Source organism: Mobula hypostoma, chromosome 14 (genome assembly GCF_963921235.1).
Source record: "Mobula hypostoma chromosome 14, sMobHyp1.1, whole genome shotgun sequence".
NCBI lineage: Eukaryota > Metazoa > Chordata > Chondrichthyes > Myliobatiformes > Myliobatidae > Mobula > Mobula hypostoma.
In genome coordinates this window covers 17,564,495-17,583,802 of record NC_086110.1, presented here as the reverse complement: position 1 = coordinate 17,583,802, position 19,308 = coordinate 17,564,495, and the positions used below count along the sequence as shown (strand labels likewise).

General features: G+C 42.0%; 1 protein-coding gene across 1 annotated transcript in view; it reads left to right on the top strand.

Moving 5' to 3' along the window:
* The window catches only part of plekhg4 (pleckstrin homology domain containing, family G (with RhoGef domain) member 4), a 175,630-nt gene that overhangs the window by 58,507 nt on the left and 97,815 nt on the right, over positions 1-19,308 (top strand). Inside the window, exon 10 of the mRNA XM_063067558.1 lies at positions 763-891. Coding sequence (XP_062923628.1) covers positions 763-891 — 129 coding nt within the window. The remainder of the gene's footprint in view (positions 1-762; positions 892-19,308) is intronic.

Sequence of the window (19,308 nt, the reverse complement as noted above, 5' to 3'; positions counted from 1 at the left end):
TGTACGTGTGATAAATAAATGAATCTGAAACTCTATACATTGCCTGTATCTTATTCTTGTATTTATGACTTATCCATTTGTGTTTCTGGTCAATGGTAACCGGTAGTATGTTGGGTGGTGGGTGATAGAGCGACGTTAACGTCAGGGAAAGATGTTACGCTTTCTGTTCTTGGTGCCGGTCATTTCCTGGTACTCTCATGACATTAATATATTTTGCCACATTATTATATAATACAGTAACTGTAATGATTGAATTTATATATATATATTTAGCCACAGAATTGTTTCACACTTACAATATAGTGGTTATGTTCTTTTGATGTGAATCCCAATCTAGGGTCTAAAGCCCATACCTTTCCACTAGCTGTTCAATTTCAACCATTTTTGGAGAATGGGTGGGACTCTCTGTGTACATTTTAAGTATGTTATATTTTAGTGTAAAAACTAAGTGACATGGGAATCCTTTTCCAAGAGGATTTCACAGTTTCATCCCAGGACCAAACTCTCAAAATACATTATTACTTTTGTACAAATATAGTTAAAACATGAAGATTCCTTGTTCCTCAAAATAATATATTAGTTTTACTGCTTTGAAAATTGAAAACCTTTTACTGTAAGCCTAATAATAATATTGGCGACTAACTCTTCAAAAGACATGTGTTTTACCAAAAATGATTGTTGATTTGATTATGTTAACATTGTTGAGTGTTAGGCAAATGATTTATTTTGTAACCTATGCATACAATTTAACTTTGTTTACAGGAGGCTAGAGTACTTTTGCAGCAATATAAGCAACTTATGAACAACGTACTGGAAGATAGGAGTTTAGTAAAATTGCAGCTTGAAGGAGGAGTAATCCTTGCCAGACTAAGAAAAGAGGAGTCATGTATCCCTGGAGCAGGAATGTTCAGGTAACTTTAAATATTTTTCTTGCAAAGCAAAGAGCATGAATTTTGGTATCCACAGTCCATTTACTACTTCTGCAGATACCATGAAGGAAAAAAAATACAGGCCTTCTTAAGCCAAAATAAATGAGGAATAAAGACTTATGCTCCTGCTTGAAGTCAGCAGAGATGCATGTGATGTGACTGACTAAAATGAGGCACATGGAAGCTAACTGGGAAATATAAAAGTCTTGATTCACATAGTGAACTTTCAGGAGAGAGAATGAGGGCATGTCCGAGAGAATCCAACTCTCACTCTCTGAGACAATGTTCTGTATTTTAATAAACAATTAACTACAGTTTCAGTTGTTATATTTACCTACTTAATTTTAATATTTTGAATATAGATGGGTAATTTTCAAAATGATATATTTACAATGGCAGCACATCCCAATGAGCAGAACCCCTTTGAATATTCAATACTGATGTCTGTTCCAAAGCACCCAGAGTAGAAACTGCAGGCATCTAAAATATAAACACGAGATTCTACAGATGCTAGAAATCCAGAGTTAGTATAATACTGGAGGAATGCAGCAAGTCTGGCAGCATCTATGTAAAGGAATGAATAGTCAAGATTTCAGGCAGAGACCTTTCTTCAGGGAAAAGAAGCTAGAATAAGAAGGTTGGGGAAAGTAGTACGAGCTCAAAGGTGATAGGTGAAGCCTGGTGAAGTGGGGGGGAAATAGGATAGTGGTTGAGGGAGGGGTGATGAAGTGAGAAGCTGGAAGGTGGAAAAGGTAAAGAACTGAAGAAGGAGGAGTCTGAAAGGAGAGGAGAATAGACTGTGAGAGAAAGGGAAGGAGGAAGGGCATGGGGGAGGGTGCTGTTGGTGATAGGCAGGGCAGAGAAGACAAGAGGTAAGTAGGGGGCTGAGTGGGCACTGGAAGAAGAGAGGAGAAGGGGGGAAATTATCAGCGGTTAAAGGTTACTAGGCCAGTCTGAAAAAATCACTAAGCAACTACCATCAACAGATCACTTGCAATACCAGAGGAAACAACACACTGGACCATTGCTACAACACCAGCAAGAATGTCTACCGTGCTATTCTACACCCTCACTTCGGAAAATCTGATCACCTAGCTGTACTTCTACTCCCTGAGTATAAGCAGAGACTGAAGACTGCAGCACCAGTAGTGAGGACCAAGAAGGTATGGACAAGGGAAGCACAGGAGCGCCTGCAGGACTGCTTTGAATCGGTGGACTGGACTGTATTCCGGGATTCATCTTCGAACCAGGATGAGTATGCTGCAGTTGTTACCAACTTCATTAAAATCTGTGTGGATGAGTGTGTGCCCGCAAAGACTTACTGTACATTCCCAAACCAAAAGCTGTGGATGAATCAGGAGGCAGGTTGTCTGCTGAAGGCTAGATCTGTGGCATTTAAGTCTGGCAACCCAGGACTGTACCAGAAAGCCAGTTATGATTTGCAGAGGGCTATTTCAAAGGCGAAGAGACAATTTCGAATGAGGTTGGAGCAGCGTCAGATGCACGGCAACTCTGGCAGGGTCTGCAAGATATTACTTCCTACAAAACGAAATCTAATAGCATGAATGGCAGTGAAACTTCACTACCAGATGAACTCAATGCAGTGCAGACCCTTCTCCCCGAGCAGTGTTTAAAAAAAGACTTTTTCTACCCGATTTCTCACACCCTTCTTCTCAACTGCTTGCTTCGACTGAAACCTTTTTTTTAAAAAAAATAGATTATCATTTAAATACAATTCCTCCAAATTTTCCAGTGTACCAATCTGTTCAGGTACATGAGTGAGCAAGTTCTCTGGGGACAGTGGCTGAGAGGGGAACTGGTGCTGGTGAGTGGTGAACTGTGGTTGAGTTGAGTTGTGACTGGAAAATGGCAGAGAGAGGGAACATCAAGGAAAGAGCCAAGCTGTTGAAGTAAGTTTTTGGCAAGAGTGGAAGTGAACTGGAGATGGAGGTCGGCGGGAACGAGGAATGGAAAGAGGAAGAAAAGAAAGCAGAGGTACGGGATATCAAACTCTGAGAAATCAGCGGATGATCAAAGCAGGACAGCAAAACAATGGAAAGAAGATGAAATTAAAGCAATTATAAAACTAAGAGAAGACGGGGCGTCATTTGGTGATTGGAACCCGATTCGTTTGACGAAGATGCTCAACAAGATTATAGGCGAGATTAAAGGAGCAAAGATTTTACGAAATGGATCGCTATTAGTGATTTGTCAGGATAGTTCTCAGCAAGGTAAAGTGATAAGAGTATGTAAAATAGACTGCAAAGAAGTACAATGCTCAATACCCAACAATGGAAAGTGGACTAGAGGAGTTATTTCAGGGATATCAACAAAAGTTACTATGGATGAGATTAAACAGAACATAAAAGGAGCAAAAATTATTGAGGCCAAACGTTTGAAAGTTACAAGAAATGGGGAAAAGTGTAGTAGTTTATCGGTAATGATTAAATTTGATGAAGAGATATTGCCGACTAACATTTACTTAGGGTATATGTGTTATGCGGTTAGAATATATATACCACCGCCTTTAAGATGTTATAAATGTCAAAAATTTGGACGCATTGCGGCGGTCTGCAGAGGAAAACAAAGATGTGAGAGATGCGCTGGAATACGTGAATATGTGAAATATGAAGCGGGAGCTAGGCTGAAATGCTGCAATTGTGGCGAGGAACACAGCGAAGCTTATCGAGGGTGCATTTATAGCAAGAAGGCAGCTGAGATACAATATGTAAAAGTAACTCAAGGAATCAGTTATGCATAGACAGTGAAAGAAGTTGATGGAAAAAAGGCTGTCAAGCAAACAAATACAGGGAATAATAAATGGTGAATTGTGAGAGCTGTAATATGAAAAATAAGGATACACTATTAATGAGTAGAAAGGAGTTTGTGCTTTTTATGGTGGATGCAATTAATTGTTCAGCGCAAACAAGCAAAAGATCTGAGAAAATTAAAATTATCGTCAAGTCTGCAGAAAAGTATCTTGGTATTAAAGGAATTAGGTGGGAAGAAGTCAGAGAAACGCTGAATGGAGGATCCAACAGTTCACAGGCAGGGGAGATGGAATCTTAATGGCAGTATATTTATTGCAAATGGTCAGGAATTTAAGAAATGTTTCAGAACTTAAGGAAAATCCTCAGATTTTATGGTTGAAGCCCAGGGTAAATGTGCAGAACTACAACAATAAATAGAAGTACCCAACAAGAACAACGTTGAGTTGGAAAGAGATTGGAAAATGGAGGAAATTATTACAAGGATACAAAAGGAAAAATAATTTGTTGCAAAGTGAATTATCTACATTCAGATTATAAAATGAAAACATGGAAGCAAATGAAGAAGAACTCCGAGGTCTCAGTAAACAACTGTAGGCTACGATCCAAGAAAAGGAAAACCTGAAAAAGCACATAGACTTGGAAAAGCAAGAAGTTTAAAAGTATAACATGTGATAATTACTATTCTTTAACAAGATGATTTTAGTCTTACAAGTGATGTAGATGAAATCAATGTAATTGAGGTAATGCAACTACACAAAAACGTGACATAATTAGGGAAGAATAGCAGTTTGCGGCATTATCTAATGAGCGCATTAAGCATTCACGAGGAATTGCAACTACAGAGTGAAGCTAATAGAGAACTGCAGGCTGAACTAGATTGTCTGAAGTAGAGAACTCCAAGACATATTTGGTTGGAACACCACAAGTCTAGCAGGTGGCGGTAATGCACTGAAAACTGGTTGCCAACCGCCATTAAACAAAAAAGAAGAAGAACTCAATGACTTCTATGCACGCTTTGAAAGGGAGACCACAACTACAGCTGTGAAGATCCCTGCTGCACCTGATGAACCTGTGATCTCTGTCTCAGAGGCCGACGTTAGGCTGTCTTTAAAGAGAGTGAACCCTTGCAAGACAGAAGGACCCGATGGAGTACCTGGTAAGGCTCTGAAAACCTAAGCCAACCAACTAGTGGGAGTACTCAAGGACATTTTCAAGCTCTCACTGTTACGGGCGGAAGTTCCCACTTGCTTCAAAAAGGCAACAATTATACCAGTGCCTAAGAAGAATGTGGGCTGCCTTAATGACTATCGTCCAGTATCACTCACATGGACAGTATGAAATGCTTTGAGAGGTTGGTCATGACTAGACTGATCTCCTGCCTCAGCAAGGACCTGGACCCATTGCAATTTTCCTATCACCACAATAGGTCAACAGCAGACGCAATCTCAATGGCTCTCCACACAGCTTTAGACCACCTGGACAACACTAGCACCTACGTCAGGATACTGTTCATCAGCATTTAATGCCATCATTCCCACAATCCTGATTAAGAAGTTGCAGAACCTGAGCCTCTGTACCTCCCTCTGCAATTGGATCCTCGACTTCCTAACCAGAAGACCACAGTCTGTGCAGATTGGTGATAACATATCCTCCTCGCTGATGATCAACACTGGTCCACCTCGGGTGTGTGCTTAGCCCACTGCTCTACTCTCTATATACATATGACTGTGTGGCTAGGCATAGCTCAATACCATCTATAAATTTGCTGATGATACAACCATTGTCAGTAGAATCTCAGGTGGTGACGAGAGGGCGTACAGGAGCGAGATATGCCAGCTAATGGAGTGGTACTGCAGCAGCAACCTGGCACTCAACGTCAGTAAGACGAAAGAGCTGATTGTGGACATCAGGAACAGTAAGATGAAGGAATACATACCAATCCTTATAGAGGGATCAGAAGTGGAGAGAGTGAGCAGCTTCAAGTTCCTGGGTGTCAAGATCTCTGAGGATCTAACCTGGTCCCAACATATCGATGTAGTTATAAAGAAAGCAAGACAGCAGCTATACTTTATTAGGAGTTTGAAGAGATTAGGCATGTCAACAAATACACTCAAAAACTTCTATAGTTGTACCATGGAGAGAGCATTCTGACAGGCTGCATCACTGTCTTGTATAGGAGGGTGCGGGTGAGGTGCTACTGCACAGGACCGAAAGAAGCTGCAGAAGGTTGTAAATCTAGTCAGCTCCATCTTGGGTACTAGCCTACAAAGTACCCAGGATGTCTCTAGGGAACGGTGTCTCAGAAAAGCAGCGTCCATTATTAAGGACCTCCAGCACCCAGGGCATGCCCCTTTCTCACTGTTACCATCAGGTAGGAGGTACAGAAGCCTAAAGGCACACACTCAGCGATTCAGGAACAGCTTCTTCCCCTCCCCTCTGCCATCTGATTCCTAAATGGACATCGAATCTTTGGACATTACTTCACTTTTTTTTTGATATACAGTTTTTCTATTTTGCACATTTTTTTTCATAATCTATTCAACATACGTAATTGATTTACTGGTTTATTTTTTTTTGCCAGATTATGTATTGCATTGAACTGCTGCTGCTAAGTTAACAAATTTCACATCAAATGCTGGTGATAATAAACCTGATTCTGATTCTGATTTCTGAAATCGATGTTCATGCCATCAGATGGAATATGAGGTGTTGTTCCTTCAACCTGAAAAGTGGCCTTATATTGACAGTCGAGGAGGCCATGAACCAACACATTGGAATGAAAATGGAGATTGGAATCAAAATGCTTAGCCACCGGTAAATCCTGCTTGTTGCAGAAGGTTCAAAGGTGTGGACAAAGCAGTCCCCCAACTTATGTCAGGTCTCACTGATGTTGAGGAGGCCGTCCGCACAGAGAGCACCAGATAGAATAGATGACCCCAATAGACTCATGGTTGAAGTGTTGCCTCATCTGGAAGGACTTTTTAGGGCCCCAAGTGGATGTAAGGGAGAAGATGTAGCACTTCTTCCGCTTGCAAGGTTAAGTGCCAGGAGCAAGATTAGAGGGGAGGGATGAATAGACAAGGGAATCATGGAGGGAGTGATCCAAAATACATCCCCTTTTTTACAGTGTTGAAGGATGGCACCATGAATATAATATAAATAATCAGAAGGTTGACTGTCAAAATGGACCTGTCCTGAACTGGGCATTAAGTGGCAGGGATACACCTTAACGATGTGCTAAAAGCAGGATTATTCATCTGTTGTGTTTCACTATATAGTTTCAATGGGATGTAGTCAGAATGCCCACATACACGATTGGTTTCACTAGCCCCACAAATATCAGTTAGAAGTTAAATTGTGTACAAGTTTTACTTCCCTGACGGCTGGTTCTCAATTTAGTTCATCCGTAATTCTGCTATCCATATTGTCATAACTCCAAAATGATCCCTAATAGCATCATCATCATATTATATCTTTACCCCTCATAATTTTGTATACTATCATTCACACGTTCTCCAGGGAATAAAGTTCTAACCTATTCAACCTTTCCGTTTAACTCGGGTCTTTAGGTTCTGGCATCATTCTTGCAAATTTTCTCTGCAGTACATCGAGCACAGGTTGTGTGAGGTAATTTCAAAAATTTTGGAGAACAGATTGAAGGAGTCTGGCCCAGAGTGGGTTGAGGCTAGCAATTGCAGGCATGGCTGAGGTTTTCAGAATGAGCTGACCCAAGGGTAGGTGGAGTTGACTGATGTAATAAAACACAGCAGTTTAAGTGATGGTGTGGAAATGTAGTCAGAAGCTTATTGAGGAGGAGAGACATTGAGCATATGAGCGCTCTGGTTCACTGCTGTTTTCAGCAGGCGAGGAATGGAGGTGGTGGCTGTGGAATGGATCCTGTGGCAATAGCTTCGTCTTCAGTATCACTGGGGACAATGGCTAGGATTGTAACAGAAGATAAAGGTTCCTATGCATTAAGTCTCTTGCTGAAGTGGCCTGTGGGAACTGGATTGATTCATGTGATTTTGATTAAAATACAGCACAGATATGTGGTTTAATAAAGTAACAGGAAGCTTCTCCAATACTTGATCCATTTTAGTAGCACTGCTTGTTAATCTCTATTGCTGTATGTATTGTGGGACAATTGGAAACGAAGTTGGGAAGAGAGCTACACCCTTTGTCACTGGTGTTGTGAATTGTTGGGTTTGTTGAATTATGTACACTATGCCTCACATGTTCAAAATGATAAATTAACCTCACTAATTTTCCTTCTGATTAACCAGTGACATTGATAAGGCCATTGTTACAAGTGGTGAAGCTGTGACAGGTTTTTTTTATAACTAATAAGCTCTCTCGCTGATTCAAACTTATTTAAATATTACACCATACCCCCCGCCATAATGACTAGCAAGTACTGTGCAGTGCCTTAACAGTTGAACTGCTGTGAATAGTTTACTTGCATTTTATTCGAATGTTGCTCTTGAACCTGCCCAGTACAGTGTGATGCTCAATACATCACCTTTATCATCTGGCAGTTGTTCAGTGGAGTCTTTAACCACTTTGCTATTTCAGAAAGTATATTTGAAGAAGATAAGGATAGATCCAGGCAAAAAGGTAGGCAGCAAAGATATATGTATAAAAGTTAGTTAAATCAGCTAACCCTTAGTATAAGTGGTTTACACTCCTCCCAGTTTCACAACTACACACATCTTTATCTTGAATAAATGTTAAATCCTTGGATTGAGTGGCTGGTTTGACTGTAGAACTTAATTTGCTCTTTGAGCAGATTGAACCACACTCTGATTTTGGAATATTTGTAGTGGGCGATGGGTGGGGAGCAAGTTCAACAACTACGTCAACCTCTGCACAGCTCTTGCATTCGCCTGCGAAAACCAAATGTGGCTTAATGATTTGCATTCTTATCTCTGATCGAAAAGATTGTGGGTTTGAGTCCCACAACTTTCAGCAAGACGCAGTGACGAGGGAGTGCAAAACCGTCACTCAGATGCAGCAATAAATCAAGCTCTTGTTGGTTCTTTTGAGTTGACTAAAGACATTTTCATAGCCTGATGTTTTTGTAGTGTGGAACTTACTGGCCACGTTTCAGCCCATACACGAACATTGCCTTAATTCCTACTGAATGCGGCTGTGGTCTGGTTCATTGGATTAGTATGGACTGAGAAGTTGTGAATGGGTTTGATTATCAACAAGTATCTCCATTTCTGACCTTATGAAAGAAAAGTCATTTATGAAACAGCTGGAGATGCTTGAGGTTGGATTCCATCCTGACAAAATCCTGGCCTAAATATCTATCTTTTAAAGATGTGACTTAAACCATTTCCCCTTGATAACTCCTCAATTCATTTAGGTAGTTTTCCTTGATGCACTGATTATTCAGATGTTATCTTAATATCACGGAGATCAATCTTGTTTGTAAAATTCAGTTCTTTGGTCCATGTTAACCCTAAGATTATGAAGAGCTCTAGAGCTGTGTGGCCCTGATAGAACCTACACTCGGCAGGTTATTGTTGAGTAAATTTGGCTTTATACACTATCTGTGACACCTTCTAAATATTGAGAGCAGGGAGTAATCTAATTTGATATGCCTTTTGTTTTGTAAATATAACACGTAGAGCCAGTGTAACTAACTGCAAGGGACCAGTTTGGATGGAGGTACAGCTGGACCTCCAGCCTTGGTTTTTGTTACTACAGCCGGGCTGTTTTCTGGTCTTTGCTGCATCAAGATCTCAGAGTTGTATGGGACAGAAACAGGTCCTTCAACTCACCAAATACATGCTTACTTTTTTGCCTATCTATTCTAATTCCACTTGCCAGCACTAGGTCTATCTCCTTCTATTCCTGGACTATTAGTGGGCATATAATATAGCAAAACATAGTGGGAAATCAGAGAATTTAGAAGTTTAAAAAAAAACAACAGAAGGCAACTAAAAAGCCATGAAAGGAGAAAAGATGAAGTATGAAGCTAAGATATCGCAGACCCTGGCACCAGGGAGGCAACAGACCATCCAGGATTCTCGATCTCTTCCACAGAACCTCTTATCTGTCCCCCTAACTATTGAATCCCCTATCACTATTATGAATAAAGCGGATGAGTTTAGAGTGTGGATCAGCACTTGGAGCTGTGACGTTGTGGCCATTACAGAGACTTAGATGGTGCTGGGCAGGAATGGCTACTTCAAGTGCCAGGCATTAGCTGTTTCAGAAAAGACAGGGAGGGAGGCAAAAGAGGTGGGGGTGTGGCACTGTTGATCAGAGATAGTGTCATAGGTGCAGAAAAGGAGGAAGTCATGGAGGGGTTGTCTACAGAGTCTCTGTAAGTGGAAGTTAGGAATAGGAAGGGGTCAATAACTCGACTGAGTGTTTTTTATAGACCACCCAATAGTAACAGGGACATCGAAGGGCGGAGAGGGAGACAAATTCTGGAAAGGAGTAATAATAACAGGGTTGTTGTGGTGGGAGATTTTAATTTCCCAAATATTGATTGGCATCTCCCTAGAGTGAGGGGTTTAGATGGGGTGGAGTTTGTTAGGTGTGTTCAGGAAGGTTTTTTGACACAGTATGTAGATAAGCCTACAAGAGGAGGGGATATATTTGATCTGGTATTGGGAAATGAACCTGGTCAGAAGTCAGGTGTCTCAGTGGGAGAGCATTTTGGAGATAGTGATCACAATTCTATTCCTTTACCAGAGTGCTGGAGAGTGATAGGAACAGACAAGTTAGGAAAGTGTTTAATTGGAGTAAGGGGAAATATGAGGCTACCAGGCAGGAACTTGGAAGCATAAATTGGAAACAGATGTTCTCAGGGAAACTAAGGGAAGAAATGTGGCGAATGTTCAGGGGATATTTGTGGAGCGTTCTGCGTAGGTACATTCCAATGAGACAGAAAGGATGGTAGGGTGTACAAACTGTGGTGTACAAAGGCTGTTGTAAATCTTGTCAAGAAGAAAAGAAGAGCTTACGAAAGTTTCAAAAAACTAGGTAATGATAGTGATCTTAGAAGATTATAAGGCTAGCAGGAAGGAGCTTAAGAATGGAGTTAGGAGAGCCAGAAGGGGCCATGAGAAGGCCTTGGTGGCAAGATTAAGGAACACCCCAAGGCATTCTACAAGTATGTGAAGAGCAAGAAGATAAGACGTGAGAGAATAGGACAAATCAAGAGTGATAGTGGAAAAGTGTGTGTGGAACTGGAGGAGATGGCCGAGTAAATGCTTTGCTTCAGTATTCACTACAGAAAAGGATCTTGGCGATTGTAGGGATGACTTGCAGCAGAAAAGCTTGAGTATGTAGATATTAAGGAGGAGGATGTGCTGGAGCTTTTGGAAAGCATCAAGTTGGATTAGTCACCGTGACCAGATGGGATGTACCCCAGTCTACCGTGGGAAGCGAGGGAGGAGATTGCTGAGCCTCTGGCGATGATCTTTGCATCATCAATGAGGATGGGAGAGGTTCCGGAGGATTGGAGGGTTGTGGATGTTATTCCCTTATTCAAGAAAGGGAGTAGGGATAGCCTAGGAAATTATAGACCAGTGAGACTTACTTCAGTGGTTGGTAAGTTGATGGAGAAGATCCTGAGAGGCAGGAATTATGAACATTTGGAGAGGCATAATATGATTAGGAATAGTCAGTATGGCTTTGTCAAAGGCAGGTCGTGTCTTACGAGCCTGATTATATTTTTTGAGGATGTGACTAAACACATTGACGAGGGTAGAACCGTCGATGTAGTGCATATGGATTTTAACAAGGCATTTGATAAGGTATCCCATGCAAGGCTTATTGAGAAAATAAGGAGGCATGGGATCCAAGGGGACATTGCTTTGTGGATCCAGAACTGGCTTGCCTACAGACGGCAAAGAGCGGTTGTAAGCCGGGTCATATTCTGTATGGAGGCCGGTGACCAGTGATGTACCTCAGGGCTCTGTTCTGGGACCCCTACTTTTTGTGATTTTTATAAATGACCTGGATGAGGAAGTGGAGGGATGGGTTATTAATTTTGTTGATGACACAAAGGTTGGGCGTGTTGTGGATAGTGCGGAGGGCTAATTGAGGTTACAACGGGACACTGATAGGATGCAAAACTGGGCTGAGAAGTGGCAGATGGAGTTCAACCCAGATCAGTTTGAGGTGGGGTTTACAGGTGTCCCCCATTTTTCGAACGCTCGCTTTACGACACCTCGTGGTTACGAAAGACCTACATTAGTTACCTGTTTTCACTAACAGAAGGTGTTCTCGCTGTTAAGAAAAAAGGCAGCGCGCGCCCCGAGCAGCCAGGCTCCTCCCCCAGAACTGCATTCTAGCCGGCATGGCTTAAACACGTACCTGTGAGCATCTGTGCTTTATGTCGATTTATTTTGAGCATCCGTTCTAAGATGAGTTCTGAGGTATCGGAAAAGCCTAAAAGAGCTCGTAAGGCTGTTACACTTAGCGTAAAACTAGATAATTAAGCACTTCGATCGTAGTGAACGAAGTAAGGACAAAGTGAGTTTGGCTTGTGGAAGCTGACGAAGATGATGTTGAAGAGGTTTTGGCATCCCATGACCAAGAACTGATGCAATTGGAAGAGGGAAGGATAAGAATCGAAACCGAATGCAGTAGCGAACGGACTGAAAGTGAAGTCGTCCAGGAACTGAACGTGAAGCAACTGTGTGAGATTTTTGCTGCAATTGACAACAATGATTGCAGAAAAGTACAACTTTGCTTTTGGAAGAGTACATAGGTTTAGGGCATATTTGCAGGTTGGTTTAAGTGCTTACAAAGAACTGTATGATATGCACGAGGCTAAGCAGTCAAGCATACTGTCGTTTTTCAAGCCTTCCACATCAGCTACAGCAGACGACGAACCTCGACCTTCGACATCGAGGCAGGCAGACATAGAAGAAGATTACCTGCCTGCCCTGATGGAAACAGACGATGATGAGATGACACCCCAGTGTCCCAGCACCCCAACCTCCGGCGACTCAGCCTAACACACCATTATCAGCGTGCTCATTGTCTTCCCGATTTCGGTAAGCGATACTACACTTTACATACATTATTTCTACTTTATATAGGCTGTGTATATTTATGTGTTATTTGGTATCATTTGGCAGCTTCATAGCTTAAAGGTTACTGGAGAGAGTGTTTCTGCCGAGAGCGCTTGCGTGAGATTTTCGCTACGGTGGATAGTGCAATGATTGCAGAAAAAAGATTCTACTTTATATAGGCTGTGTATTTATCATATCATTCCTGCTTTTACTAAATGTTACTGTTATTTTAGGTTTTATGTGTTATTTGGCATGATTTGGTAGGTTATTTTTTTGGGTCTGCGAACGCTCACAGATTTTTCCCATATAAAAAAATGGTAGTTGCTGCTTCACTTTATGACATTCCGGCTTATGAACCATTTCATAGGAACGCTCTACCTTTGGTTGGGGGGGGGAACCTGTATTTTCGTAGGTCAAATATGATGGCAGAATATAGCATAAATGGCAAGACTCTTGGCAGTGTGGAGGATCAGAGGAATCTTGGGGTCTGATTCCATCAGACACTCAAAGCTGCTAGGCAAATTGACTCTGTGGTTAAGAAAGCATATGGTGCATTGGCCTTTATCAGTCATGGGATTGAGTTTAAGAGCTGAGATGTAATGTTGCAGCTATATAGGACCCTAGTCAGATCCCACTTGGAGTGCAGTGCTCAATTCTGGTCGCCTCACTGCAGGGAGGACGAGGAGACCATAGAAAGGGTGCAGAGGAGATTTACAAGGATGTTGCCTGGATTGGAGGGCATGCCTTATGAGAATTAGTTGAATGAACTCGGCCTTTTCTCCTTGGAGCAATGGAGGATGAGAGGTGACCTGATAGGGGAGTACAAGATAATGAGAGGCATTGAGCATGTGGATAGTCAGAGGCTTTTTTCCCAGGGCTGAAATGGCTAGCACAAGAGGGCATAGTTTTAAGGTGCTTGGAAGTAGGTACAGAGGAGATGTCAAAGGTAAGTTTTTTACGCAGAGAGTGGTGAGTGCATGAAATGGGCTGCCGGCAGCGGTGGTGGAGGCGGAAACGATAGGTTCTTTTAAGAGACTCCGGGATGGAAACATGGAGCCCAAACAATCGAGGGCTATGGTTAAGCTTAGGTAGTTCTAAGGTAAGGACACATTTGGCACAGATTCATGGGCCGAAGGGCCTGTATTGTGCTGTAGGTTTTCTACGTTTTTGTGTTCTGTGTTTCTATTAATGACTGCATTGGTGCTGCTTCCTGCACCCATGCTGAGTTCATCAATTTCATCAACTTTGCCTTCGACCAACCCTGCCCTTAAATTCATCCATATCCAGCATTTCATTCCCTGCAACTTTTGTCATCTTCCACGGGATCCCGCTACTAAACACATCTTAACCTCCACTCTGCTTTCTGCAGGGATTGCTCTCTTTGTGACTCCCTTGTCCATTCATCCCTCCCTATTGATCTTCCTCCTGTCGCTTATCTCAGCAAGCGGCACAGGTAGTACTCCTGCCCACTCATCTCTTCCCCCACCACCCTTCAGGACCCCAACCAATCTTTTCAGGTAAGGCAACACTGCAATTTTGTTAGGTTCACATATTGTTTTTGGTGCTGCTGGTGCAACTTCCTCTATATCATGAGATCTGATGTAGATCAGGAGACCTTTGGTCCATCCAAAATAGGCATAATTTTCCCATGACCATCCATTTTAGCACTGTTTCCCATTCCTGTTCTGAAGTGTCGGTCTACGGCTGCCTCTACTGAAACAATAAGGCCACTCTCAGTTTGGAGGAGTGACACCTTGTATTCCGTCTGGTTAGCCTCCAGCCTGGCATTGGCATGGATATCTCTTACTTTCAGTAATTTATCCCCTCTTAACCCATCTCTGATCTCCTGCCTATCACCTCTCTCTGGTACCCCTATCCTTCCCTTTCTCCACTGGTCCACTCTCCTGTCTTCTCAGATTCTCCCTTCTACAGCCCTTTACCTTTCCCACCTATCACCTTCCAGCTTCTTACTTTATCTCCCCTCCCCCACCCTCCTACCTTCCCCCTCATCTACCTTCACCTATAACCTGCTAGCTTGTATTCCTTCCCATCCCCTCCATCTTCTTATTCTAGCCTCTTCCTCCTTTCTTTCCAGTCCTGACAAAGGGTCTCGACTCGAAACATCTCCATAGATGCTTTAAGACCTGCTGAGTTCTCTAGCATTTTGTGTCTGTTACTCAGGAACATTCCATGGTTGGAATATTACATTTTCATGTATGCTTTCAACCAAAGTAATTCTGTATTGAGAGCTTTATAATGGAAAATTTTCCTTTGTATTGGTTTTCCTATACTTGTTAAACTTTTCAGAAAAATATCATCTCATGCTGTATCAGAGAGAAATGCAGGAAAGTCAAGGAAAGAAATGTCTAGACTATAATGTGGTCTTTAATTTTTAAAATAGGAACATAAATTTATTTCTAATGGTCAAGTATTGCCATTGCAGTGGATTCCAGTTAATTGAGGTAGCTGCTTATTTGGGACAACTCTTGAGAAACAGAAACTAACCAAGAAAATAGCCTTAGTTTATTTGGGACACTTTGCCTCTTAAATGGGGCAGGAGACTGTTGCTGAACAGTTTCTAACTAGTGTCAGACGCTACACTGCTTATTGTGAACAGTTTTTAAGTAGCGCCAGTTGTGTATGTTTATGTTCAAAAAGCAGTGATTTTGTCACGGATAGAGTGAGAAATAAGCAGTAAAACAATTTTAAACTGTTTTGCTTACCACACTTTCAAATATTCAGGCTTGGAAATGCCAGAAATGGCTGGGAGTGAAAATGAAACAATTTTGCTGCTTTAAGTTAGGAACTACAAAGAATTTGAAGGTATTGACAATCATCTTGAACGTTAGAATGGAAATGAAGATTTGGAGGATGCAGTCACTGATAGCATTGAATGAAGGCAGTCCATTATCTACACTAGGTGCTTGTGCTGATTTTCTTCACTTACTCTTTGAAGAGAACACGGCAATGTACAGGTGCACTGGATAAATTCCTCTCCTAATAACAATTAGGAACTAATACACAGTTTTATAGTACAGGTGTCCCCCGCTTTTCGAACGTTCGCTTTACGAAACCTCACTGTTACGAAAGACCTACATTAGTTCCCTGGTTTTGCTAACAGAAGGTGTTTTCACTGTTACGAAGAAAGACAGCGCGCGATAAAAAACAGTGTGCGAAAAAAATCAGTGCGCGCCCTGAGCAGTCGTTCTCCCCGGATTCGGAATGGTATTCCAGCCAGCATTGCTTAAACATGTGCCTGTGAGCAGCCCTTAGCAAGATGAGTTCTATGGTATCGGAAAAACTTAAACGAGTTCGTAAGGGTGTTACACTTAGCGTAAAACTAGACATAATTAAGCGTTTTGATCGTGGTGAACGAAGTAAGGACAACGTGAGTTTGGCTTGTGAAAGTTTACGAAGATGATGTTGAAGAGGTTTTGACATCCCATGACCAAGAACTGATAGATGAAGAGCTGATGCAGCTGGAAGAGGAAAGGATAACAATCGAAACCGAGTGAGTAATGATAAAGTACAACTTTAATTTTGAAAGGGTACGTAGGTTTAGGGCATATTTGCAGGATGGTTTGCGTGCTTACAAAGAACTGTATGATAGAAAAATGCGCGAGGCTCAGCAGTCAAGCGAGCCTTCCACATCAGCCACAGCAGACGATGAACCTCAACCTTCGACATCGTGGCAGGCAGAGATAGGAGAAGATGACCTGCCTGCCCTGATTGACGATGAGATGACACCCCAGTGTCCCACCACCCCAACCCCCAGGCCGCGGACAGATACGGATTCGCGGAGAGTGCAACGGTGGCCGGGAGGCAATCGGCAATTGCCTCTGATCTGGGCCGACAATTACATGTCGGGTGGCACCTAATTAATTAGCTTGTTTATTTCGGCTTTTTTCTTGAACATGTGCTGGGTGCCTCCCGGCTACCACTGTACCCCTGCATGCTTCGCGGATCGGTATCGGGTCGCTGCTCAGAGGGTGGGGGCCACTGCACCACCCAAACTCCGACAACCCAGCCTAACACACCATCATCAGTGTGCTCTGCGCTGTCCCGATTCCGGTAAGTGATACTAACCTGTACATACGTTAATTCTACTTTATATAGGCTGTGTATTTTTACATGTTATTTGGTATGATTTGGCAGCTTCATAGCTTAAAGGTTACTGGAGAGCGCTTGTGTGAGATTTTCAGTACGGAGAACAGTTCAGGCAATGATTGTGGAAAAGTATTTCTACTTTATATAGACTGTGTATTTATCATATCATTCCTACTTTTGCTATATGTTACTGTTATTTTAGGTTTTATGTGTTATTTGGCATGATTTGGTAGGTTATTTTTGGGTCTGTGAATGCTCACAAAATTTTCCCATATAAATAAATGGTAATTGCTTCTTCGCTTTACGACATTCCGGCTTACGAACCATTTCATAGGAATGCTCTACCTTCGGATGGCGGGGGAAATCTGTACTATTGTAGTATTGATCGTGTTCTGATTTGTTCTGTATTTCACATAAATGCATATTTTGTAACTCAGTTAAAGAGTAGTTTGTCTTTTTAACTATTTTCTTAAAACTTAGGCGAATGGGGCAGACAGCCAAAAAGTACTTGTTCTGATGTGTCCCACTTAATAAGAATCCACTGTATATGGTGAATTTCATACAGAGGAGTCTTTTGCAACATGTTGTATAAGCATCTGATCCTTTACTGCCCTGCAACCCCTATTAGCTTAATCATCGGTCAATTTGCAATAATCAAATAACCTATTAAGTTTGTAGTATGTTTTTGGACTGTGGGAGTAAACTAATGCACCCAGAGAAAACCCACACATTCCATGGGGAGTAGGATGTACAGACTTCTTGCAGATGTCAGAATTGAACTCCAAACTTCCATGCCCTGAGCTGTAATAGCATCACACTAGCCATTGTGCTACCGTGGCACCCTAAAATGATATCCAAAACAATAGTAATAACAAAAGCATATAATTATTTCTTATTACCAAGTTTTATTTCATTTATCAGTGAGAACTATTCTGAGTGAAAGCCTTTGAACCTGAGTAAAACATTCCATGCAGAGACTGGAGATTATAGTTCATGACTGAATGAGCCATGTGAAAATGAGAAATTTCAGTCTTAACAGTCAAGTTCTATCTTTGCAAATAGCTATCTAATTTTACAGTCTGCTATTAGGATTGTACTGCAAATAAGCAGCCAGCAATGTGGTTTCTTTTGGTCCGTGAGCATTTATTCACATGTGATCCACTTCTAGTTGGATTCTGGGGATACATACCAAGAATCACCAGGACTTTCCCCAACTCTATAAATGAATGTGGCATTTGATGCCATGTGACAGAACTGTATGGAGTTCTGAATTTGGCACAGGTAGCCTTTTGGCATTAACTACAACTTTAGACAGATCAAAATTTAATAGTAAATGAACACAGATGGGCTGCAAGCATCTTTGAATTATCATTCGTCCCATGGTTTCCTCTTGTTTGAGATGACTATTTCTACATAAAGTAAAATGATTATTATAGGTGGGCGAATGGGAAATGTATCCAATTTCCTCTTGCTGGGAAGTAGAAAATGTTTTACCTCTGAGAGGAAGATGTGAAAAGCTAGCTTTGTTAAATATGTCCCCCAGCTTTATGTATTTTTGGAAAAATTATGATATTTCTTATGGGTGATCTCTAGAAGTAATTTGGTTTGTCAATCTGGTGCACCTACAAAAATAGTGGTGCAATACTGCAGTAGCTGTGTTAAATACTCCTGCCCTAGGCAAGTGGTCACCCACCCAGCTGGGGCCCAGGGCAAGCCATCACTCTTGCTGCTTTTTTTCACACACAGTTTTCCATCTTTATGTCTTCAGCACTCTTATGCCTGAAGAATAGTTAATAAATTGTTGAATAAGAATTTTTTAAAAAACAGGTTTGTAGTATCTGTGACAAACGACGATGAGGAAGCAGTGTGCATGTGGCAAAATCTGCAAGAACGATCGTGGCTTGAAGATCCACCAAGTGAGGATGAAGTGTTTGGCGGGAGTAGGAGCAGCACAACGCGCAGGTGTCCAACCTGGTGAAACAAAGGAAGGACCAGGCCCGGAGTCACCCCATAGTGCCCAGAACCTCCAAGTGTTGCAAACTAATCCCTCTAACATGAAGTCTAACAGGAGGCGGATCAAATGGTCTGCAGCCTACATGACTTCACTGTGGAAGCAGTTTGATGAAGATGTTAACCAAATTCTGGAGGCAACGGCGAAGGGAGGGGTTGATAGGAAGCTGCAAGCCATGACAACAATTATTGTCAGTATCTCAGCTGAACGGTTCGGAGAAGAGGAAAAGAAAGGCTCCAAAACATCTTACTCGAAGAACCAAAGAGCATTGAGGATCCACTACATCAGGCAGGAGATGAAAGCGCTGAAGTCCCAATACAAGGAGGCAGGAGAAGAGGAGCACTTTGGCTTGGCCCAGCTGATGTGCATACTACGAAAGAAGATCAGGGTCCTCCGCCGGGCAGAGTGGCATCGGAGGCGGTGTCGTGAAAGGGCCCGAAAACATGCTG